Below are 25,728 nucleotides of genomic sequence, written 5' to 3'. Positions count from 1 at the left end.
AGCAGCCGCCGCTTCCTGGAGCCATTTTCCAGCCGGCCCCACACAGCGGGAGCGGCCCCGCTCCATCCGCCGCATCTGCCCGCCCTGCCGCCTCCGTCCCCCCCCGGCACCCCGCATCCTGCAGCCGGGGCCCCCCCGGCACCCGCAGCCCCCAGTATTTTGCGCGAGGCCTCGGCATCGAGGAGGAAAGGAGCTGGGAAGGCCGGGGGGGGAGGGACGGGGGGAGGAGGAGACGCGGCTGCGGGGACAGACCCGGAGGGAAGGATGAGAAGGGGACTCCAGCCGCCAGCCCCGGCAGCGCCGCCGCCCGCACCGTCCACGGACTCCAGAGCAGCCCCCGCCGCCTTCCCGGCCCGCTTTGCCGCCGGCACCTTCATCCAGATCCGCAGCACCGGCGCGGCGGCGGCGCCCTGTGTTGTCTCCTCCTCCGCTGCCGCCGCCGCTTCCCAGGCTCCCGGTGCCTTTGCCCCGGCGGCGGATGGGGGCCAGCCCGCTGGCAGCTCGCTGTACTGCACCCCCCACGGACCCGCCAGCAGGACGGCGCTGCTGCAGCCCGCTCTCGGCGGAGGCCGCCCCCCGGTAATTTTTTTTCCCCCGTCCCCGCGGGAGGGTGAAGGGGACGGTGGGGGATCAACGCCAGGCAGGCCCCTCTCCCCGCCGCCGTCTGGGCCCGGGGGCGGGCGGGTGGGGGCGCAGGGAGGGCAGGAAAGGCGGAGGCAGCGCTTTGTTGCAATAAACTTTCCTGCCTCCTTCCCGCCCCCCGCTGCCGGGTCTTATTTAAAAGGAAAGGAAAAAAAAAAAAAAGGAGAGGAAAAATAAAAAAGGGAGGAAAAAAAAAGAATCCCCCGCCACATCCCGCCGCACGGGTGCAAAGAGGGAGAAGCCAGCGGTGGGGAAGGGCCCCGCTTCCCCCGGGGGGGGGGGGGGGCACGCCGGGCCGTGCCCCGCCGGTGTCTCCGCTTCACCCCCGGAGCCGCCGGTGACGTCTGGCACACGTGCGCGGAGGCCGCGGCTGTGACTGGGAGCCGGGGCGGGCGGGGAGGGGGACGCCGCTTCCTCCTCCTCCTCCTCCTCCTCCTCCTCCTCCTCCCTTTGGCCTGGGACAGCCCGACCGCCGGCCGGCCGCCCCCGGCCCCCGCCGCTTTCGGAAATGCCCCTGCAGCAGGTCAGTGACTCGTGGGGCGCCGGCGCGCACCGACCCCCTCTAATTCCGCTCTCCCCCCCCCCCCCTTTTAAAATCTCCGCCACCCCCCCAAAAAAAATCCGCCCCCCCCTCACTCGTGGGGTTTTCTTTGTCCTCGCTGTTTTCGGGTGCGCGCTTGGCCCTCGTGGGCTTCGTCGAGTTGGTGAGCGGGGGAGGGCGCGGGGCATCCCCGCCGGGCGGGGGTCGTGGACGCGGGGGGGGGGAGGGGGGGCTCTCCCCGGCGGGCAGGTGAACCCCCCCCACACACGCGTCCACGATCCCCGCCCGGCGGCGTGGGATCCCTAAACTCCCCTCCACCTCTTCCCCTCCCGCCCCGGTGCGCCCCTGCCCGGGCAAGAAAGGTTTTGACACCCTCTCCCCCGCCCCCCCATCCACTCGGTGATGGTCCAGGTACGGGATGCTGACATAATTCTGAAATACTTTTGCAAGAGCTTGGGAGCAGAGTTTGTGTCTTCGTGCAGCTGGGAGGCTGTGGGGATGGCAGGAGCTGCCCCTTTGGGGTGGGTTTTTGCAGGTGTTGGTTGCTGAGGGTGGTGATGGAAGTTTCAAGGCTCGTCAAATTTCATCCAAACCTCTTTTTTTAAAAAAAAAAAAAAAATATATATATATATAAGGATCTTTTCTGTAAAAGATAATTGATTTTTTTCAGTGCCCCTGCTCTTCAGCATATCCTAACAGTGATGGGTGTCAAGCAGGCTAGTTCAAGCTGCTTTGTAAATATTTGGCTGTCCTATGCGAAGGTTTGATTCCTAGAAGGTGGCGTTAAGCGAATACAAAGAGGAGTATATGTTACGGGATGACTCTGGGAGAATAATTGTACAGGTTTTTCGGCTTTGTGGGAGGGATGTTGGCCTCATAGGGGACTCCTAAAATTTCTCCCTAATGGGTGCTACAAGACCTTTAAATATGAATTTAGTGCATTTTTTTTTTTTGGTATAGTGTTCACCTCTCTAATGGGAGGAACTCCTGGCCATAAAAGCCTAGGAAGGCTTCTTCCCCCCTTAAAGGTTTGAAAGCAGGAAGGCAATTTTGGGATCCGCCTGCAAAAAAGTCCCCATGCAAGTTGTAAGCAAGTTTGTTGTATACGCTCAGTCCCTATGTTTGCTTTGGGGAGAGATGTGGGATGGGAGAGGAAGAGAGTGGTCAGGCCAGCAGTATCTATAGGCTGGGTCTGGCACACTCCCAGGGTGATAAGACATCCGTGGCACACGCCAGGAAAGGGGCTGCACATCCCGGTCTGCCCTGACAACCGTGCTGATGTGAGTGCCCCTCTCGGAGCTGCACTGGTTTGCTGCAGACCCATCTTTTGGGAAGTAAGGCTGAAGCGCCCTAGTCCTCTACCTTGTCTTTCTGCTCTGCAAACAGCTTGGCAGGGAGATGTCCCAGCCCTTTCGCAGTTCTCAGGCTCCTAAAACACAGCACCAATATAAATTTAGTGCTTGATTAGTTGAGTTGCAAGTAGTGCATGGAGACTGAGGCACCCAGCTGAAAACAAGGCCCTTCTATGCAAAAGAGTGTAGGGATAAGTCTAAAATTTGGCCGGCACACCTGCACTGGTTAGGGTTGTGAAAAAACTCTATCTTTGCAGATGTAACTGCGCTGGCAACCCACCTATCACTTCCAAATATAAACTATGGTATAAGTGGAAAAGAGTCCGTATGGCAGTACAGTTTAGGCTGTTCAGGGAGGTGCTTGAATGTACCAGGAAAAGAAAAAGTTGTTTTTTTTTCCAAAGTAAGCTGCTTCCCCCCCTGGGAGTTTGTTAGTTACTTTATCTGTGGTTGTGTAAGTGTAACTGTGCTGGAAAAGCCTTGAAAGGTGGCCTAGAGCATAACAACAGGCAGCCCCAGCCCTGGAGGGATGAGAGTTTGCACACTCCTCCATCTCCCAAGCAGGTGTCTCGATACTGTCTGAAACCTGTTCCTTGCTCTGTCGCTGCCTGTCGCAGAAGCTCCTGTGGCCGAGGGTTGCTAACCAGGCTTTTGCACCCTGGTGAGCCCAGGCTCTGGGGGGCTGTGACCCAGGCTGCCCGCCCTTTCATCCTGAGGAGCTTTTTCACGATTCCTGTGGAGTTAATAGAAAGTGTTACCGGGCAGATCTGAACCCCTGCCATGGCTTAAACACAAGTGGTAATGAAGAATTAACCCTTGCAAAGCAACCATCAGCTTGCGCTCCTGGGGAAAGCCTGAGCCTCCAGAGATGGGGTCGGTGCTGCTGCAAGGGGCAGGGGGTCCCGCACCCTCCCCTGCCTTCCTGCACCCTGCCAGGGGCTGCTGCCGCTTCCCTTCTTCACTTCTGGAAGCTCAGGCTTCCCAGGATGGAAAATTAACCCTGACCATAATAAATAAATAAAGGTTTTCTGCTGGGTAGGCAGGGTGAACCAGCTAATGGAAGGTCTGGTAAGTGCCAGGGACCATCAAGGAAAGGTGGTGGCCAGGGAGAGGGCAGAGGGGTAGAGACGCCATGCTGTTTTGGTGGCAGCGAGCTTGCGAATCAACTCGGCTCTTCATGAAAACATGGGAGAAATTAATGTTTGACGAGGTACCAGCATTTTCGCTGGTGTTGGCTTCTTGCTTGGTGTGAGAAAGTTACTACCATTTGCAAATCCCAGTACTTAAAAATGGGGCTGCTGTAAAAGCAAGCTGCTCAAAATGTTTCTGATTCAAATAGTGGAGAATTTCTTACTGTCTTTGGGTTATAAAGATAAGCCTTTAAGAAGAGGGCCATTTTCTTAGCCATGAGAAAATGCTTAAATGGAGACACCACCCACATGTTAAGTCCTTTTTAAAAGGGGCTAAATCCTCTTAACAAGAATATCTTTAGAGAACTCCTGTGGCCTTTAGATGACATGAGCTGTGGAGAGACTGGTTCGGCATACTTCAGAAGGGGGTGGGAGGATTTAAATTTCCAAACTGAATACTTAGCACCTCTCTCATTTTTCTGGTGGTTTAGAAAGTACCTCTTCCTCCCTCCTTCTCAGCAAGTCACAGCTGGAAGGGGAGAAAAATGGGGTAACGCACAATATTTCTCTGAGGTGTTAGGTAAAGGAGCAGGCCGAACAGGACATAAATACCGAACAAGGATTTAAGGTATGGGAGAAAAACCTGGAAGTAGCATAAAGGAATTGCGTAGTTAACTAGGAGCTTCTCTTTATTTTGCAGGAATAAAAAGGTTTGTCTGTGGAGATGCAGGTGTTTTCATGTTCAGACTCATTTTTGTATTTCTTTGCCTGGTAGTTTGTATTACTAGGAATGAGAGCTAGCATGAGTCTGGGGCCTTTGCTTTTTGAATAGCATTTAAGGGAGTTTCTTCGGTTTAAATGCATCTCCTCGAGCGGCAGACTGCTTCTGAGCCTAGAGAGGTACCACATGGTCCTTTGGCATAGCTGTCTGAGGAGAGTTCATAGAGGTATAAATCCTGATTGCCCTAACCATGCCAACAAACATCTAGCAGAAAGCAAGCATCCTAGTAAAAATGGACAGGAATAGCCTGTAGCTTGCTGTGCTTGCTGATGGTGGCTTTGCTATCCTCACGCAGAGTCCAGCTGTGCTGGTGTGGCTCCCTCTGCACCAGAACTACTGAAGTACAGTAAGTTTCTTTCCCCATGATGATAAGGGCTTCTGGCAGGTTTCCATGAGCAGCTGAGCCACTCAAAGGCTTTACTGTTACTGGAAGGAATAGGCTTGCTTCTCCCTCACCATCTCCTCTGTAGCACCTCCTTCACCCTACCCCTGGCAGCACTCTTCCCCTCTCCTTTGTACTTGGGGAGCATCCAGCTGTGCTGGTGGGTTGGTTTTCTGCTGCTTTTAAAAAGGTAAAATAGCTGGATCTGATGAGCAATTAGGTCTGGCACACAGTAGGTATGGGGTGTGTGTGGCCCAAGATGGGATGAGTGAGGTGAAGGAAGGAGACGGGAGCTTTACCACTCAGTGGTGTTGAGGTGTTAAATCGGCTCACTAAGCCTCAGTTTTCAGAAGTTGGTCTTGCCTGTTCTCACCATGAAGGTATCTTCCTTGTGCCACCAGCCTGCTTGCCAAAGGCTTGATATGGGTTACTTTACGGCCAGTTTATTCTTCTGTAGATGCTCCCTCAACTGATTGAGCAACTAAAGGCGTTTTCTTTCCCCTCATTTTATCGCAGGTATGTTGGTGCTGCTCTGCTAGTGTTTATAGCATGCTCATTTGTATGTGCAAGCATTCAAAAAAAAAAATCTTTAAACTTAGGAACTACTCCGTATTTTGCAAGATGAAAGATTCTCCTACCACTTCTCTGACTGCGGCTGTGGCAAATGTTTGAGGAAGGAACACGAGAAGAGGGCTTGCACAGGACAGCCCTTCTGCTTGGTTTGAGAGAGCGCTTCCTTGGTCAGGGGTTACAATGAGTTTTATAGCTACCAATGGTCTGTGATTTTTGTCTAATCCCTGTTTGAATCTAGTTGTAGTTCTGACCTTATGTAGCAACAAGTTCTATCTATGATTTAGTTGTCTTATATGGAAGAAAAAATAATTTTGTTTCTGCCTTTTTTTTTTTTTTAACTTGCTGTCTGTAGTGTCATTGGGTGATCCTAGATATTGCGGTAGGGGAAAATGATTTCCTTGTATATGTTTCTCAACACAGTTTATGATACATTATCTTCTGTCCTCAGTTGTCTTCTCCAAGCTGAAGAGTGGTAGACCATTTAATTTCTCCTGAAATGAAAGCCGTTAATGTTAAAATAGAAGTGTCCTTTTGTAAAAGAATCACATGATTCTTGAAACATGTCTATTGGTTGTGAGTTTTTACTTGCCAGGCTTTTGGGGATTGATGGCTTCAAAAGACGTTTTGAAGGCATGGTGGACCCACTTTGCAGGCCTAGCAGGAGCCAGAAACCCTTTCAGAGCCAGCTTGTTTCACAAGGTCTTAACCTGGCCCTGGGTGGGAAACAGGAGGTGTGGAGCAGAGGGGCTGTGTGTGCCCAACTACTGTGGGAACGGCTCATTACAAAGTGTGGGTTGCAAAAAAGAAAATGAAGTAGCACTGTTCCTCATTGGAGCCCCTGTCCTGTGCAGGGCCTGTAGGTCTGGTGTGGCTGTGGGAGGGGAATTCAGCCCACTCCTCCTGTCCAGAGCACTAAGAGGGGAATTGGGTGAGAAATGAAGATGTGAGCTTTTCTTAGTAGCTTCAAGAATGGCACCTTTCAAACCTTCAGGCTTCTGAAGGGGTGTGCTGGGCCGATGGCTATGGTTCAGGTGGTAGGGTTGGTCCTGGTCCTGGTGTGGAGCAGTGGCAGGAGGCTCAGGCTTTAATCCTGGCTTGTGGAGGAGCTGCCCACTAAGGATGGGTTGAAGACTGTGACTTCAGTTCAGATGGGCTTCTTGCACCGATGGTGGTAACGTAGATCCAGCCATGCCCAGAATGAGGCTTCAGCAGATGGAAAGCTCGTCTTAGTGTAACTAAATCTCTGGTTTTACAGTCTCTGCAAATAATCTCATTTACAGCTGGCAGCACTGCGTGTGTATATATGGTGGCAACTCTCCTCCTTACAAATGACTAAGTTGGACTTCAGGCTTTTGTTTTGGCTGGCAGAGTTAATCACTTCCTGCATTATTTTTTGAAGAGCAGAATTGTGTTTGCTGCTGCGGGGAGAAGAAACCCTCTTCGCGTGCCCAGGGGCAGTGGTGTGTGGTGGGAGGAAGGCTGCCCATGCCTCCAGGACGGGGCTGTTGCAGTGCTTGAGGTGCTGCTGATGAAGTACTTGGACTTGGTTTCAATTTCAGTTCTCTCTTCTGTTTGAAGACAGACTTGGCAAAATCGCCCAATTTATCACATCTTTAAAAGGGAACTATTTCACTTGTGTTTTCCCCAAGTAAGTTGGCCCAAAACAGCACTTGGAAGTGCTATGCCTGGCATGGATGTCTCCTGAAGTACTATGCTGTCTGCTTGGATGGTGCCGCTATTTGCTGAATCTCTTGGCATTCATGGAGTTCTTAATGCCTTGTGGGCTCAACGTGAGCTGTGGTCAATATTTCTGTCTGCAAGCCCTGTAAAGGGAGAAGACAAGAGTTTGGCTAGCTGGTGAAGCCGGCGCATACTGAAAATGGCCTCTTCTATGTGGTAGGAGCGTACTACTTCATGCGTTTCAGCCTTCCTTTTATACATATATGAACACATCTCAAATGTGTTGGTAGTTGTTGGCAAACTGAAGTTGCCTAAGGTTAATGGCATGTGTTGTCTCTCCTGTCCTGCTTATGAACGTGAACAGTTGTTGACCTGTTGTAGTGTGAAAACGAACATGCTAGCTCTGTCACCACTGCATGTGCATGCCCTGCAGCTTTCCAGCTTTTGTGGCAAAGGTCTTTTGCCTAGGACTGAGCTGGGAAGGAAAGGTGGAGCACTGGAGATCACCTTTTCAGAATCAGCTGGCATCTTTTCTGTGACTGTGCTATGTGGGCAAGCGCGGCTTTTTTTTATTCCTACTTCTAGAAGTAAAATCAGTACCCCATTTTGTCACTTCGTTTAAGTAGGAGACTTAGTTTGATCACCTGGATCTACTTTCAGGATTTCATCCAACATGTATGTGGCTGCATCTAGGCCCAGAAGTGACTGCTACCTAAGGCTGACGGCATTTTCAGGTGCCCTACTTCAAGGCTCTAGGACCCGCTTCTTAGGAAGATACTGGGTACTTCCTGTGATGTTCACTTGCAGTACTGAAGGAGTTGGGTCCTTGGTATCTTGAGCTTTATATGAACAAGCCACTGTTAAAAGCAGAGGCTGCTGCTATTTTGGCTTTCATTTCTATACCTTTACAACAGCATTTTAGAGTCTCATCATGTAGACATTGCAAGCCACTAGTTGTTTTTCAAAGATCTGTGAAAACACATAAACAACTATTTTAATTAAATTAAATTTTATTGGGAAACTGGATAACAAGAGGTGTCTGCTTAGCATTGTCTGCTTCAGCTCCAGCATTCCTGCTCCAAGTTGTCATATGTGTGTGTTGGTTAATGTATGCATAGATTCTAGAAGTAATTTTCATTAATGAACTTCTTGAAAGACTTTCTCCTCTTTACAATGCTATTCTGGTTTTGAATTTTTTTTTGGTTGTTGTACAGCTGTTGGTTCAAAGGTTGTTGCAAGTTGCATAACTTACTGCTAGAAAGGGGAGTGGGGGAAGAAACTCATTGGCAAATTTCCTTCCGTGTTGATTAAGGTGACATTAAAAGTCTCTGGTTTAGGACTCAATGGTGGCTGTCGCTATGCAGTGAAAGAGTCGAATTCTTATATATTGTGTCAGGCTTATGGATCCACTCTACTAGTTCTCTTTAAATATGACTTTCTTTTAATTTTGGTTCTACCCATTAGTTACAAAACCTTACTAAAATTGGAGTGCAATAACAGAATTTTTTTCTTCAAACCACTGAATCTGCACTGTCGGATTTCATGAATTTTACACATTTTAAAGTACAGATGTAATTTTAGAGTGAAACACTTCTATGTAGAGTGAATGTACTATGCTCTCTATAAAACTTAGCTTTCAAATTTGCCTTGCATGTTGTTCAGAAACAAACTGCCATGTAGACTTGCTTCCATCCTTCCTGCCTAGACTCCCATTTAAGAGGTGTCATGTGGCAAATTTCAGGTCTGGAAGTAAAAAGGTAACCTCTTGGCCTGGCATTTATATTGGAACAGTCCATCTGTGTTGACAGTAGGCTTCTGGCTTTTTGGGGTGCTACCACAGTAGATAAGTATGTAAAAATATAAAATGATGTGCAGAAAGGGTCTCATCTTATACCATACATGGAATGGCAGTTCCCATGTATCGCGTTGTCTACAATGTACTGGAAAATACATGCTTTAAGGAGGAGGCCTGAAGGGTTTGCTGCGTTCTCTGACTGCTTTTGTAACGGAAACTGGGCTTTCCTTCACCCTCTGCTTGGGCTTTTTTAACATCTGCTGGTTTTAATGTTGTTTTCCCAACCAGAGACGCTAGATATGGAACGATATGAGGTTATAATGTCTTGAGTGATGCTAGTAACCTCATAGTGCCTTCAGTACTTGTTTTCTTGTGCTGCTAACTCTGGAATTAAATGGCAATTTCCATGTATATATGCTGATGTTATTTTGCCTTGCCAGCGTCATGTTTTTAGACAGTGTTGGTCCCACACATTGACAGTCAGTTTTTTGTCCCTGTACAGTAAGCTAGTTCACACTTTGTCTAATGTCTTTGCGTAGCGGGAATTGATGTTGGTTACAGCTCTCACAGAAGGCTTTTGTGTGGTGATATCTGAAAGCTGTCTTGTTGGAGCTTTTATCAAGGCTGTTGCAATGAGGCCATTATCCCCACTCATGGCCAACATAGATATTCGCAGAAATTGTTATAATGGTGCTTAGTAAGTGGCACGCTGGTAAAGAGTGACAATGCTGGAGTGGTACAGAAATAATACCGAGGTGGCAGCTGTGCCACGGCGGGGCGTTATCTGTCCTTGCAGACCGGGGATGGGGTGGGAAGGGAACCCCGCGCCAGGCAGACGGAGGGTGGTGATGAGGGCTATCGCAAGCACGAATAATCCTGGCCGTCGGCTCAGCAGAATAAAGTTTTACTTTTCATGGTAAGACTTATCAAGCAGCTCCAAGGAACCCAGGTCCAAATTGCTGTATAATAGTTCTGCACCTCGTTCTTTTTTTTTTTTTTTTCAGCTGTGCGGTATCTGTAGCCTAAAAACGTCTCTTGGGAGTTATGTGAAACTGCGAGTCGGGTGAGAGGAAGATGAAACTTCACAACTCCGCTGTAGTACTCTTTTTAAGCACAAAGCTCTTGAGCCAGTAGAAAAGACAACTTACTACTTGAGGTGGGAGCAGGGAGGGCTTTAAAAATTGTGATAGCATTTTCACTGGCTGCTTTGTCTTGATGGTATTTCACTGGGTTTATTCTCTTTTCCCTTCAGGAACTGGGGGTTAGAAAAAGCTCTTTTTGTAAAAAGCATTGTCCTCAAAGCATAAGCAAGTTGCTCATTTTCTTTCTTTGGCTCTTAATCATAAGAACTGCCTTGATGATTTTTCCCACTTCAAATTAGCAGTTTATTTATAACATGCTGATGTTCTGCATGCCCATCGGTATTACTGTTCTGTCGTGCTGTGCTGAGAATTGTTCTCTCGAAAACTGACACTGCAAAGATGACATAAATGAACATGGGAAATTGCGTATGATAGAGAAAAACTCAGGTGCCTTTTGGTATGACTTCGGTTCACGCTTCTTTCTATAAAATCACTTCAGTTTCCTTTCTGATTTAAGTTGCCAGTCACATTTTTGTTGCTTGTTTTTATTTGTTACTTAAAAAAAAATGCAGACCATTGCCTTTTGGCATCCTCGCTACCCTTTCGTTCCTGTTGGCAAACTTCTCTGTGATCGACTTCTGCGCATTGCCATCAGCTGCATTCTTGGATTGCAGGCAGGGGAGTGAGGAACTTCAGGGGGTATTTCTTCCTTCTCAGGGCCCTCGCAACAACCACCTTGCAACTGAGAGCCTGCAAGGCCCCTGCAGGAAGCCTCTTCCAGATCTAGGGGTTAGCAGCATCCCTCCAAGTGTTCCTCTGCTTCAGCTGCTCAACAGAAAGGCCGAGGAGCATTCAAAGTCCAGACCAAGCAACATGGGGTGTCTTGTGTGCGGAGAAGGAAATGGCGAAATAAAAACACATCCCATGAGTTGCTGTACTTGGAGCCAGCTTTGTAGGTGTTTACGAGAAAGGTGATAAAGAAAGGTGCAAGATCATTTGGAGGCCTCCAACATCGTTTGCTTGTGACCTGTTCTCTAAAGATGCTCTTCACGTTGCTGCTGGCCTTGGGGCGCTGAAGTGCTTCCATTTTCTTGTCTTGGTAATACTATGCTTTTGCTGAATATGTGGGAAGTGAATGCAACAGTAGTGAACAGGTTGCATGCTGTTGGCTAGATATTAAGCTTAGGTACAGCCTTCTGTGGACAGAAACAAGTTAACACTTATAAAGCTTTTTTTTTTCCATTTTGTGGGGACAGAAATCCATTTTGCTGTGAAGGGAAATATGTGAGGGATTCCAGAGACTGACACACTTGAAGAAGGAAAAAAAAAAAAAAAAGGGAGAGAAAAGAAAAGCAGGCTTGTAGGCAGGCAAATTCCCCTTATTCAGAGAAAGCCATATGTTCAGGTTACTGTCCTTAGTGTGATTTATTTGCTTCAGAATTAGAAAAGAGTGTTGCTAGGAAAAGTAAGATGCATTCAGTTCTTTCACCTTAAAGAACTTTATAAGAGTGATTACTATCTCCCTCCTTTCTCCCTCTCTCTCAGTCCTGGAGAATAATCAATTTAACAATAAGTCAGAGCAAGCAAAAATGTGATTGTTCTCATCTGCAATGCAGAGACTAAGATGGACTCTCTCTTTAAGGCCAAAATCGGGTATTTCTGCCTCAAAGTGAATCAGGAGTTATCGGATCATTGCGTGTTCAGTAAGAAAGGATCAGAATTTCAGCCTTTTTATTTTCCCCTTCAGTTTTGTCTAGTTTTTGTTTTCTTTACTACTCTTTAGCTCTTTCGATGGCCTCAGTGACATTTTGAACACATTTCCCAGCTTCCCCCAAGCTGGGGAAGCAGCACCAGCTGTACCAGGCAGGCATTATATCTGTTGCTAGTACTTCGTTTGAAGTGGAAAAATGTGGCTTTCCCAGCCATTTGAAGAGCTCGGTTGCCTCGGCGTGTGAACAGCAGCCCCCAAACACTGCTCGACTGGTAGTTGAGAAGGGAGGAATCTCCGTAAGACCTTGCAGGGAGAAAACTCTAGGCATCTGTGAGGTGCTATAGTATATCTAGCTAAAAATATCAGATACTTGAGCTTGCCTATTGATTTGTCTGATGGCGATGCCTTGTTGAAATGGAAAAAGCCAATGGATCTGGAACAGTTTTAAACTTTTTAAACTTTGCATAATAGTGCAATGACCTAAGAGGGGTGGCTTAAAGATCCCAGCAAATGTACTTGCCCACCATGGCAGCCCCGGCTCTTTCACTGGTCGTGCAAGCATGGCATGCCTACAAGATTAGGGACAGCCTGCCTGTCAGCAGCTGTAATGGTCCTGGAAGGGCTGCTTTCTTCCTGGAAAGCAACTGTCAGATACTTGGTCTAGATTGAGCCCCAGACTCTTTGGTTAATGTTGCGCAAATTGTACAAAAACATATTGTTCCTTCTGTTGCAAAGTAATGCTGAACACCTTCTGCAAGTATTTCACCTCTCCCTGAATGCCAGAGACTATGCTTTTTGTCCTCTTTGTCGTTCTGCCTCGTGGTTGAATGCCTCTCCGGGACTGCATGGGCATGAGCCCCAGAATGGAGCAGGGGCAGTTATCTTCCCAGCTAGGACTTTGAATTAAGAGTATCTTGAATTAAGACTGTGGGAAGGTACGTGGTCTGCTCTTCTCTGAGGAAAAATGCGGAGTGTAACTTATTAGGTGTATTAGTCTGAACTGAGGTGAGTATGCGGGTCAGGACTGATGCAGTGGCACACTGACATAGGGGACATCTTTATGCACCTGTCACTACAGGTCTGCCTGGTCATGCATCTGCACCCCATGCGTGTAAGACTGGAATCTTTTGGATAGTAATATTGGTCAGGGCCATGACTAGTTGCTTTCTCGTTCTTGTGTGTAACTGCATAGAGTGGAGAAACTTCAGCTTTCCCTTAGCTTCTTATTGCTTTCAGAGGCGGAGTTGAAACTCTGAATTTCTTAGGCCTACTTTGATTACCATCACATGGTTGTGGTATCCTGATAGGATTTTTCTCTTCAGAAAAATGGTCCCAAAATCAGCAGGCTAAGCAGGAGTTCTTCTTAGGGGATCCTGAGGAGCTGAGCTTTTGCTTCTCCTGTTTAACTAGCTGTTTGCATCTCCTCTGGCATGGTGAAATTGCATCAGTCCCATCACTTAGTGTTTTTATCCAGACTACCAATTTCAATAAAGTGATTTTTAAAAATGTTCTTTAAATTCGGAATGAAGATCTTTAAGAAGTTAGGCCAGCGAGTTGATTCGGGTAAGAACCTTTTACAGTCACGATATGGAATTTTTTTCACCTTAACAAGCAAAGGTGGCGGTTTGAGCATATGCCAGCATGCCTTTCCAGAGCTGTGATACAGCTGAACCACAGTGGAAATCTGGAACCATAACAACACTGCTTATAGGAAGTTTGACTCCCTGCATTTAACCACAAATGTGGTCAATCTTAGGAGAGGCAATAACAGAGAGGAAGAAAGGTGGTAGTATTTGATTAGCTTTGTTCTCCCTGTTTTCTGCAGTGTGTCTGATGGATGCAGCTCCAGCTGTGAGAGCAAAGTGATAATATTGCTGACTGATGGTTCCAGTTTCTTCCTTGTTACACTTTGAAGATACTCTTTTAGGGTATATATAACAAGACTTCCTTTCAGCATATTAAATTCAATAGTCATGTGCTACTATTAAACAGTTGTGCTGCTTGGTAAACTATTCACTATAACTGAAGACAATCATGTATAGAAGAGGATTAAATACCATGTCAAGATCCTTCAGACGGTCACTAGCTTCATGCAGGGACTGAAGCACTAAGTAATCCAGTCGTGACAGGTATCTGCAGAGGGTGAGTGAGGGACAAAGGTCTTCTCGTTGCTCCTCGCCATCATGCCCCAGACCAACATGTTAGCTGTGTTTGGTTCAGCAGCATGGGAATGGCTGTTTGTCTTGGAAACGAAAATACCCTTCTGCTTCCTATCTGCATGTTCTCAGAAACGAGATGTAATCCTCTCATAGTCAGGGTAACCTGAATTGCCTGCTGGTGTAGGAAGGAAAAGATGAATTGGGGATCAGGTCTGTGCTACTAGGAATGCTTCCTGTGACAGTGGGGATTTCCTGGAGCCATCTTGGGAGACACTTTGGGGATGTGGTTTCCCAGTCAGCTTACAGTGATCCAAGTCGGTGTCAGTGCCACCATGAACAGGGTTGTGCTGCCCTCCCTCCCTGCTCACGCGGTCCCACCACCCCCCTGCGTTGGCACCCGGCCTCGTACTGCCCTGCGCTCAGCCAGACCAGGGACCTGCTCCAGCTGAAAGCTAACACTGGGTGAGCGATTAGTTTTCAGCCCAGTGAGCTCCCTGGCTGGGCTGGCAGCGTGGCTGGGGCGGAGGCGGCCTGCGGGGCACCGAGCTGCACCCTTGTCTGTGAATGCCGGCCCACTCCCTCCGGTGGGACGCCTCGCTCAGTGCGGCGGCAGACCCAGGGCCTCGCTCCACGCGTGGCCTCAGCATCTCCTGGAAGCGGGTGCGTAAGGAAAACCTAACAGATGGCTCTGTAAAGGAGTAAGGCTGCTCGTGTGCCGTTACTCACCGCTTAGGTTACCGAGTGCACGCAGCTGCCGGCACCTTGCCGGCGGTGCCCAAGGGCTGCAGGGAGCTCACGCTCAGTCCCCATCTCCAGCTTTGTGAGCACATGGAGGAGAAAAAAAAATGGCTGAAGACGTTCTCAGTTCGCAGAGGTAATCCACCGTTGCTTAAACTGAGAATCTGTGTTTCCTCAGCACTGTGTTTGTACCGTGCCTTGTACGCTCAGCTTACAGTCCCTGACCAAGGCTCCCAGGCTACATGTAATTTAATTACAGTCTGACGGCTGGCATTGAAGTAGGTGAAGATATAACTTCTAGGCACAAATTACATTTATATACATAGAGTGAGCTTGTAATACTGGAGGCCTTCTCCGACATCATCGCTATCAGGGAATACCTTCTGGGGAAAGACTGGCTGTGCTGCTTTGACTGGTACAGTTGCTCTGAGCAGGGCTTTAACATGACTGATTTTTAACAGATGAAAGTAAAGGTGTCGTGGTCTTGCATGAGAGGTCACAGAATCCCCGGAGATAGCAATTGGGATGGCTTTTACTGCCAATAGCCGCAGCCACAGCTGAGGGGCTCATCTTGCATGGGTTAGGAGCACGGGAAGGCTCCTAGAGCTTCTGCTTAGATGAGCAGTAATGAATGCTAGTCATATGCAAAGTTCATCAAGGAAGGTTGAGTTTCATGACTGCACTTTCAGCAAAGTCTCCTTTCTGCTCTTCAAGTGGAGAGGTGAAGCCAGCCTGTGTGACGACCAGAACACCCAGGGCCCTGCTTATTCCACGCTGCTGCAAAATTTCGTCTCTTTTGACCAAAATACACCATTGAATTTCGGCTTCAGCTTAAAAGGAGGTGTATCATTGTGGTTCTAAGGAGACCTCCACATACAAACTCAGCTAGTGCGATACTAACTAACTCGGGAGACAGCCTGTAACTAGTAGAGCTGCAAAATAAGAGTTATCACTTTAATCTCTTGCCTAATGTTGAACATAACTGTTATTGATTACTTCAGCAAAAAACTTGATGTGTTTATCTCGCAATCCTTCCACACATTGCCCACTGCCAAAGCCTCAGCTCTCCCCACAGCAACTGCCAAAATTTCCATCTTTCTCCCAATACTTTCTTTAGCACCATTGTGCATTGAAACATTTGCAGGATAGTAAAATGTGGAACCTGTGTAGCATTCCTATTTATTTTGGAATTCAGTTTTCTACACAAGGAACCCTGTACCTCTGCCATATTTACTTTCTTGTATTTAATTCAATAAAATTTATTTACCTGAAGCGGACATGAAATTTCCAGTTTGCTGTGGAAAGCGTAGGGCTGTGCTGCAGAACTTGTTCCAAGTTAGTGCAGAGCGTGTGAGGGCTTCTTGCCAGTTGCAGAACGTAGGAGGGAAGTCAGGAGTAAGAAGAGTCTCGCTGCTGTTATCAACAGGCACCCGTTGAAAGGGTAGAAGTTAAGGATGTCAAGGCAAGACAACAGGTTTTTGGGTTTCCTGAGTTTTCTACTTCCAAGACAAACCAATGACTGGCAAAGCAGGTTTCTTCCAAGACTGTCTTTATAGTGCTTTTGCTTCACCTTGGATAAGAACCTGCAACCTCAGACAGTGAAATGTAGTTGAATTTTCTTGGGTAATCTTGGCTTTTCAGTTTGATATAGTTTGGAATTAGGGTTGGGAAAAGAATTAGTGTAGGAAATGAGGTTTGTTGTTGGTTTTTTTTTCAGAATCTACCACACTCCAGGCTTTTTAGCAACCTAGGAAGCCTACAGGCTGGTGCGGGCTTTCCATGGCTGTCTTGAGTTGTCTTACCCTTCCTTCTGCTGCTAAGAGAATAAGGCTGTCCTTCTTCCTATCCACATACTGTTGAGAAAGGCCACCATACACAGGCTATTTTTGATCCTATTCCTTTCCTTAATTATATGTAGCTTTTATAAATCTGTCTGGATGGAAAGATCCCATGTACTTTGAAAGGGCTTATTTGATCTAAATTTAAGGATGTCTCATGTCCAGTTGTGAAACTTGCTATTTTAGTTTGCCCTACCTACAGCTTTTACTAAAACAAGAGGAAAGGGATGAAAAGAAAAGGACAGACTGAAAAGTGTGTGTGTGTGTGTGAGAGGAGGGAATGATGACTCATAAGTGGGACTGCATATGAAAATTAAAAGGATCAAGGTGTACTGATCAGAAGAGAGAAAGTTACAGTTTTTGTGAAGAAGGCACGATTAAATCATATGGTCATTTATCTTTTGAACAGATTAAGGTACATTTGTGGAAGAACCCATGAGCCTGAACTGAGTAGATAATTTTGAAGAGAGAAGAAATCTATTTAAAGAAAGGAATTTTTACTGTAGCCTTTAATAGGTGATATTTTAGTGCTAGATTCCACTGGAAGATTTCTCCAGGCTTCTGGAAAATCCCATTTAGCTGTCCATTGCCTATCAGATAGTTCTAATAACTGCATGGTTACACAGCAAGGCAGCTAGCAGAAAGGGAAGGAGGGGGAAGACAGCAGTGCAAGAAGCCAAACGGGCTTTCTGTGATCTTTAGGCTGTAATGAGTAGAAATAAAAGCTCATGAATAGACACCTGAGTTTCTGCTTTCATCCTAGGTGTTGTCTTTTACCTCTCTGCTAATGTTCTGCTCTTCCAGTCTCGTTCTGGCATCCATAACACCTCCCTAAAACTTGGGATGTCCAACAGTCTTGAAATAACCCTTTCTGTAGGGTTTTAGTGTGCCATTATAAGGATAGAGTTCTTCTGTATACAGCACTGCAAAAAGTGCTTGTGGTGTTTCCTAAAATGTTTACCAGCAGTATCCAACAGCTAGCTCTTCCCACCTTCACCCTTCTTCTTTTCCTGCCTTTCTTCCCCACCAACTAAAAACTAAAAGATAACAAAGATGTAGCTGTCCGACATGTGAATGAGGCTGATAGAAAAGATGTTTAATTTTGTAAAGCATTTTGATTTAAAAAAAAAAATTTAACTGTCAGTATGGCATTGGATTAAAAATTGGCTAAGTGACAGGAAAAGGGTCCTTTTGATTGATTCCAGTGAGTATTTGCACTAATCCCAGTACTATGGAGTGCTTTCATCATTGTCCCAGAAGTAAACAAAAAAACTGTTACTGATAGTAATTGCTAGGAGAATAGTAAATGATAATGGAGTGCTCACAACTTGCTCTGTAGGCACATTCAAACACACTGCATCTTTAATACAGCCAAAGGCAAAGTTGTATGCCAGAGAACAGGGAATGCAAGCTATGCCGTATGAAAGAGGGCCTGTATCCTGGAAAGCAGCACTTCTCAGAAGTCTGGAGTGGATAAGCAACTGCACACCAGCTTCCAGTGCGACGCTGAGGAACGATGGCACTGAGGCTTGCATCCTGGCATGTACAAAAAGAGGAGTAGGAGAGGGGATACTTTTGCCTCAGTGAACAGTTTTGCTGCAGCTGATACTTAAAATAACACACCCAATACAGTGCTAGTGGTTGTAAAGGGAAAATGATGAAAATGGAAGATGATGTTAAATAGGGCAGCAAAAATTATTTGAGGTCTGAAGGAAATGCCCTACAGTGCAACTTGAGCAATATTTTGCTTATGAAATTAGCATGAAGGGATGACTTGACTCATATATAAGATACAGAATTGGGAAGGGTGGTTGATATAGCTGATGGTTGCGCTGCCATCCAGAGGGACCTTGATGGGCTGGAGAAATGGGCTGACAGGAACCTCACGGAGTTCAGCAAAGGGAAGTGCAAAGTCCTGCCCCTGGGTGGGATAACTCCAGGCACCAGGACAGACTGGGGCCAACCGACCTCCTGGATTGCATTATGTGCATTGCATTACCAGCAGGCTGAAGGAGACGATCCTTCCCCTCTGCTCAGCCCTGGTGAGACACATCTGGTGTGTTGGGTACAGCTCTGGGCTCCCCAGTATGAGAGAGACATGGACATAGTGGAGCAGGTCCAGTGAATGGCCACAAAGGTGGTTAAGGCCTCGAAGCATTTGATACACAAGGAGAGGCTGAGAGAGCTGGGACTGTTGAGCCTGGAAGAGTGAAGGTGTATAAACACCTGATGGGAGGGAGTGAAGAAGATAGAGCCAGGCTCTTCTCAGTGGTGGTCAGTAACAGGACAAAAGGCAGTGGGCACAAATTGAAATGCAAGAAATCCCATTTAAACATAAGATTTTACAGCGAGGATGATCAAACGCTAGACTAGGTCTCTTAGGTTATGGACTGTCCATCATTGGAGATATTAAAAACCCTACTGGATGCAGCCCTGAGCATCCTGCTCTAGTTGCTGCCGCTTTGAGCAGCGGGTGGGTGGACTAGATGATCTCCAGAGGTCCTTTCCTACCTCAGCCACTCTGTGAGATAATTCTGGTGTTAAAGGACTTCTTAAATTGTTGAACTTGAGCACATCAAGAACTTACTACTGAAAGCTGAAACAATGCAAACTCAAAGTGGAAATCAGACTTTTTTTTTTTCTTTTGAGAGGGGAAAATAATAATGAGTTGATACCTTCAAGTTTTGACAGAATGAATGTTTTGGTCTGTAATTTCTCTGCAGAGTTATAGTCTGAAATTTCAGCTCTGAACAGCCTTGAGGTCAGCAAGTCCATCTGCCTGCTTTTTTGGTGGGTGGGAGCAGCCGTGTTTATGGTCCTTCCTGACAGGTGCTTGCTCGTTTAACTTTCTCATAACAGATTCTAAAATTGCATGGCAATATCTTCCTATCCTTGACTACAAGATAGTTTAATGTTACTAATTGCACAACAGCTAGGGGAAATGTAGTGGTCTGTGACATGTAGGAGGTCATATTGGAAAGTCAGATTCTCTTCTTTGATCAAAGGGCAGGTTAGACAGAAAATGTGAATTTATTTCATTTTAAGATTTGAGACTTAAAGGTAGTATTCATTTTTCTGGAGAAGTCATCTGAAGGTATTTAGTTTAGGGAATACATAGTAAAGAAGACAAAGTGGAATGGACAGATTGTGTCTGGTGTGGGTCAGTTTTGACATAGAGTCAAGTCCTCACATGACTCTATGACCTGAGATGTTCTGCTTCACCAGAGCCAAAAGGGCTACTTTTTTGAAATACACTTCATAATATAAGAACAGCAACTTTCTCTTCTTTTCCCCTAGAAATTTATTCTCTGTGATGACACATCTGGTTTTGATGTTGTCTTGTAAATTAGGCTATCACATCAGCTTTTTAGATTGCCCTGTCCGTGGCATGACAGAATTTACCTAGATGTGAAAGAGAAAATTATTTAGTCTACCAAGGCTCGCTTGCTTTTTTTCATGAACTGCTGTTTGTCTTCTTGTGTTGTTTTCATTCCCTCTCTGTCACTGGGAATAAGTAAATCTTGCCATTTGAACCAAATAATTTATCTTCATTTTGCCAGCAAGAACTCCCAGATTCTTCTGCACCTTGGTGTGGCTGATGGAGTGATAAAACACTGCTGAGGTAGGATGTGCATCACAGCGTGCAGCAAAAGCGTGGTGGATTCGTTGTTCTTTGTGACATTACACAGAATTTAAAACATTAAGAACTCTGCTATCTTTGTGCTGTTTCAGCCACGTAAGCTATCTGCTGCCAAACCGACTGGTGAAATAAGGGTATACGCAACAGCTGCCTACCTTGACGTGGGGAGGGAGGAAATCATTGGTCCTTGGAGTTTAGCAACCCAGGCTAGGTGAAAATCAAGTTCAGTTTGTAGTTCAAGGAATGTGCTGTGAAGAAACCTTCTGATGGCAGTACCGGCTCCTGATCTGGGATGAAGGGGGCTGTCAGCCACATGTGGGGTCTCTAGGTCCCTGCTGTCTGTGATTCTCTACCTCTCTCTCTTCTGGCATGCTTTTATCTGTTTCTGTGACTTCTGCTGATTTGGAGACTCCTTTCCGACTACTTCTAGGAATAGTTGATTTTGGATATGTAAGCTGTGTTTCCTGTTTCTTGGGCACTTGTTATTTATTTTTGTTACTCTGACGTTTGGTATGTGGAGGAGGTTATTGTGTTAACTTCTTCAAGGTTACTTAAGGATTGTTTTTTTTAATGTGATACTAGTAATTTCATTTTCAAAACTCTACCTAATTAACTCCTTGTGAATGATAAATCGATCTCTACATGCAAAGTCATCATTATAGTCACTTGTAGGTGCAAATATAACTTCTCAGGGTTAATCTGTTGTAACAATGTTGGGACTTCCTTAAAGTAAACTAAAAAAAAAACCCCACAGTTTACATAACTTAGAGAACTATCTTGTATTACAGTAAATCCTTAAGACCCTATGTCGTTTCTCATCATCTAGCTCTAGAAGTGCAAATCATTGCATCTCATCTGGGTCTGGTTGTCTCCTGAAAGTCTTTTGTCAGCTTTCATAATGTCCTTTGGTATCTATATAATATTTTTGTCACCCTAAAAGGATTCAAAGTGCACTTATTACTTTGGGGAAATCCAACTGTATGTTTTCATACTCATATGGAACTAGGTTAAGGAAGTGCTTCAAAATAAAAGGTTTTACTACTTTAGATCTGACTTCTCATAACTAATTACATTAATTGAACAAATGGTTAGATTAAGAACCATCACGCATCAGGCAGTGAGTTAAAAATCCAGAGTTAATGTTGGTGTTGACTTTTTTTAAGAAAATATTCTCCTCCTTTGGGGGCATGGATACCCAACACTAACATTCATGGGCGCCTGACTATTTAAAACTTACGGCCTTCTAGTTTGTAGCTTTGTGCTATAGTCTCTGAAGTGTTTACATATGGATCCTGTTTGTTCTTAATTTTTGAAAGAATGTACAAGTTAGTTGGTTCCCTGTGAAATCACCTGTCAGTAAGTAAAGCGATGCAGTCCCTTGGCACTCAACTGGTATAATTCGGTACGGGTATTTTGCATGGAGTGCAGGAAGGTTTGGGGTGCCCGGGTGGGAAATCTCGAACCACAGACCTGTGCAGACAAGAAAACTTGCACTCCAGAAACTTTACTGGTGTAATTCCACAGATGCCGTCGTTTCTTCTAGGTGTCCTGTATCCAAGGAAAACAAAGCTCGAGATGCTGTGGCTTAGGCTGGCAATTTAGGGAGCAAACTTTGTGGTGCAGGCCCAATCTTGCATCATTACAGTACGCCTACACTGAGATAGCACTGGTGTGGCTTTGCGAGTGCTCCTCCTTCTCCTCCCTTTTCACTTCGTACGTATCAAATCTTATCAATTCCATCTTCCTAGAGAGTTTTATGACTCTATTCTACAAGTTTTGTAAGTAAGGAGTAACTCTCCTCCTGATTCCTACGTCAATATATATGCCCAGTATACTACTACTTTAGTTTTTAACCTGTGTATCCGTACTTTATGGCATTTACTGGAGTTTCCTCCAAGGAAGTTCATCCTATCCTATTCTTCAGCTCCCTTAATGTTCTTCCTCCCCCCTCCCAGGGCTCGTTTGTTTGGTAGGCAATTTGGCAGACAACTGATAGTGTTTGAAAGTTTTTCTTTTTTAAATAGCTGTGCTAATTTCTACACATAGAGTGGAAGCCACTCAGTGGAACTAATCCAATCACAATCTTATTTTGAAGTTAATGACTTTTTTTTGAAAGAGTACTTCTAAAAATAGTCCTTAAATACAAAAGACAAAATAATCTCTAGGAGATATTTTGAGATTGACTGCTGTGCAATGGTTTTTCTTTGGGACCAACCTTAAAATGATACGGAAGGTTTATTTCCCTTGGTCCAGTTCAGTTTTAGCCTCACCAGTCGGGAGGCTGAAAGTCTCCTGAAGGGCTGAAACGTTGTGAGCAGCTCTGCCGCCATGTGAAGAGGTGGTACCCCATCATGCACTGTGTGAATTTAAACTATTGCTTTCTTATTTGGCTTACTTTGGTCTTGATGGGTAATGTTACACGGGGACCTGTGTTGGTGTAATTGTTGTACGTATATACAATACAAAGAAATTACACCAAGAAGTCTCTTATGTGGCCAGTCTGTTGTCATGTCCTGCCCGCCCCCCCCACCTGCTTGCCATCAGTTTGAAAGTTCAGCGTCAGGCCCGTTTTATGACAGTCTTGTTTTCTTCGAAGGATGTCTGTGGTGAGAAATTACTGACATGAACTGCAACTGAAAACCCCCGAGCTTTGCTCTGGAGGCAGCAGCCTTGCTGAAGTGGTATCTTCGGGAACGTGAGCAGGCAAACGGCCGGTAGCTTTGACATCAGTTTGTAGGACCAGGCTGGTGTTAAAGCCTGCTGCTGGCAGGGCTAGCCTTGCCACCATGGCCCTGGCCATGCTCACTGGGGAGGGAAACTATCCCACTGCACCCAGCCACTCCAAAAACCCGCAGTCAGGATTTCCCTCCAGATGCTGGTTGGTCTGTTTGTGCTTCTGTGTGCAAGTCTTGGCTGTTTGTCTGTAGGTTGTCTGGAAGTTTTGTCTCCAGAGCTTCCACCTTAAGCAGGCAGGTGCAGCTCAGCCTCCAGCAGCTGTTGGGATGAGGGAGCAGCTGTTGCATGGAGCTGTTCTCAGAACTGCTCAGAGACGTGTGTACTCTTCACCTTGGGCAGTTTAGCAGTTGAGATGAAAACTGGGTGCAGTTTCCTGAAAATAACTTTTCATATTTCAACATGAAGTGGTAACTGGAGCCTTCAAGCTTAGCAGGGTGCAAAACCATTGGTTCCAGTAAGAAGTAGTTGTTTCTCATTTGGTGGAAAAAATTGCAATAGAAAGATCTCAGATGATTCATTTCCTATGCAACATAGGTGTAATTCTGTTGGTTTGAGGCCTGAAACGTGTCTTATACTTTGGTTTATTTCTTGCACAACTGTTGTAATGTCCTTCCCCATCTAGTGCAAAGAAAATATGAAGTACTGTACCGGTTTAGGAGGGCAAAATAAGCTGCACATTTTAGCAGTGGCTATTATACTGAGCACAAGCTGATCCCATGGCATCCGAGTAGACCGATGAGCAGAAAATGGGTCATCCGCTTACGTCAGTGCCTGAGTTACATTGGCGGTGGTGACTCTGAGATGCTCTGACCTTCTGGCAGGTCAGCTCTCCACAAGATATCAGGATGAAAATCACAGGGAATTAGTACCTGGACATTCTAATCCTCCTTCAGAAAAAATGACCTGCTGTAGGTCTAGGAAGAAACCACCATTTTCATTGCTATGTTTCACTGCTTTCTTGGTTTGGTTGAGGTCATTGCATTTCATTTAAAAGCGGTTGAAAATGTTCTGTTCAGACAGGACTGAGATGAGAAAAGTGTGAACTGCTGCACGGGGGTGAGGCGCAGGGCATCGATGCACAATGCTGCTAACGCAGGAGCGAGCTGTCCGTGCTCTAACTGTTGAGCGTACCTGAAGGCTACTGTATTCCTCTCAGCAGGTGTTAAAAATGGCGTTGTGTGGTGTTCTGCAGTAACAACTGGGAGGCAGTCATGGCACTTGCATTGCTTCTTTCTGCATATTCGACCCGAGAAGGGAAAGCCATCACTAAGTTCCTCTGGCTCGGGTCCTACTTTCAAACAAGAATCTGCCACTGAAACTTGACCACCCACATTTTAACTTTTTTGAGCTAAACATAAGTCTTACGGTTTGATATTTAAGCGCTTACAGTTCGTGGCTTCCTTGACACTCCTGATACTTCTGAGGGAATTGTGAAAATGGAAAATCGATGGAAATAGGGTGGTTTAATTAGGCCTTGAAAGAAACTTGAGTAACACAATCAGCCTGCAGCTCTCAGGGTCAAATGCCTAATGAGGAAGGGCTGCGATGATCAGAACGTAGTTTAATTTGATAATTGTGAGGTGTCTCTTATTGAATGATAAACCCGATTAAGACATACAAAGGGGATTTTCTTTTCAAATTCGTCTACGTTAAAACCAAACAATTCGACTGTAGCTGAATGAATAATTTCAATATAGGAGCTAGAGAAGAATTTCCCTCAGTCAAAACTATAATAAGCTGATACCTGATAAGCTGAAATATAAGATCGTAGTTTAGAAAACACAAATTGGTATAGTGGAAAGGATTTTTTTGTCCTCTTTTTAATACAGTTGCCATTTTATGAGAAGAAAATTTGAGACTTTTGTGTTGGAGTAGGTTGATCAGGACGATTTCTGTAAGCTGTGTTTTCATTTGCTTTAAAATGCTTCTTTAAATGCTACTTTAAATACCAGCTGCTTGTCACTCAACTAATAATCCTGACTAATAAGTAGTGATATTTCAGACTCCTGTTCTTCCTTGTGTTGGTTTTACAATGTATTCAATATTCTAGGCATTTTTTTGGTGAGTCTTTTTATATGCTTTTACCTCAGTCTAAGGAATGGGCTATGTATAAAACTTAATTTTGAGGTCATGTTTTCATTAAGTGTCATCCTGGTCTTGTTCCTTTGTTGCAGAGTAGTAGGGGAATGCATACTTTTGACAGAGAAGTAATATTTTTGAGAAGAGTTGAGAGGACTTTTAGAACTCCTCTTTTAAGGACATAATTTATTGTCTTTTACATGCAAGTATTTTAATTCCCAGCTATTTCTTTATCTTTCTATTCTTTTCTTAAACCCCCTTTTAATGGTTTTATACTGTCAGAATTAACTACTGAAACAAAGGGTAGTATGGTAAAAATTATTGGTTTCTGTGTGTAGAACACTGAGGTAAATATTCCTTCATGCAAAACTGAAATCCCTCTCCCTTACAGGAGTTTGAACTGCAAATTTATGTCCTCATTGCTCAACAGAAATAGATATGAAACATGGAGCTGTCACCAGGAGTACAAAGGAGGAACTCTGATAGACCCCTTGCATCTTTTTGCTGACTTTCAGTGTTTCTTTGCTTATGAGCTGACCTGCAGAGCTCAGCCCCTTCCTTGCTGAGAGCTCCCCTGTTTTCCTCTCTGCACCTCTCCCCATTTTTTGGTCTCTCCTGGTGTTAGCCGTAGTGTTTGCCATGCCCTCAGCTGGGTGCAGCCCTTTGGCAGGCACTCAGGGCTCTCCACATACCAGAGGTTGTACATTTGAGCATGTTCAAAATGCACAGCCTGTATCGCCCTGTTCAGTGGAGAAATTTCCTTAGCGTATGAATATTTCTGTGCATTCACCCCAAGGTGTCTTTTTTTCCTTTGCTTCTCTTGTATTCCTTCCTCATCAAGCTCCAGCTTAATTTACCCTTTCATGTAA

At 45.5% G+C, this 25,728-nt stretch overlaps 1 protein-coding gene across 1 annotated transcript in view; it reads left to right on the top strand.

Annotated features, from left to right (window-relative positions):
- The first annotated feature begins 264 nt into the window (after nucleotides 1-264).
- Nucleotides 265-25,728, top strand: part of E2F3 (E2F transcription factor 3) — a 41,011-nt gene continuing 15,547 nt past the window's right edge. The window contains exon 1 of the mRNA XM_068396763.1: nucleotides 265-579. Coding sequence (XP_068252864.1) covers nucleotides 265-579 — 315 coding nt within the window. The remainder of the gene's footprint in view (nucleotides 580-25,728) is intronic.

This window comes from Nyctibius grandis, chromosome 3 (assembly GCF_013368605.1).
Source record: "Nyctibius grandis isolate bNycGra1 chromosome 3, bNycGra1.pri, whole genome shotgun sequence".
In the NCBI taxonomy this organism is placed as follows: Eukaryota; Metazoa; Chordata; class Aves; order Nyctibiiformes; family Nyctibiidae; genus Nyctibius; species Nyctibius grandis.
The sequence above is the reverse complement of the archived record's forward strand: the minus strand, read 5'-3'. Positions and strand labels throughout refer to the sequence as shown.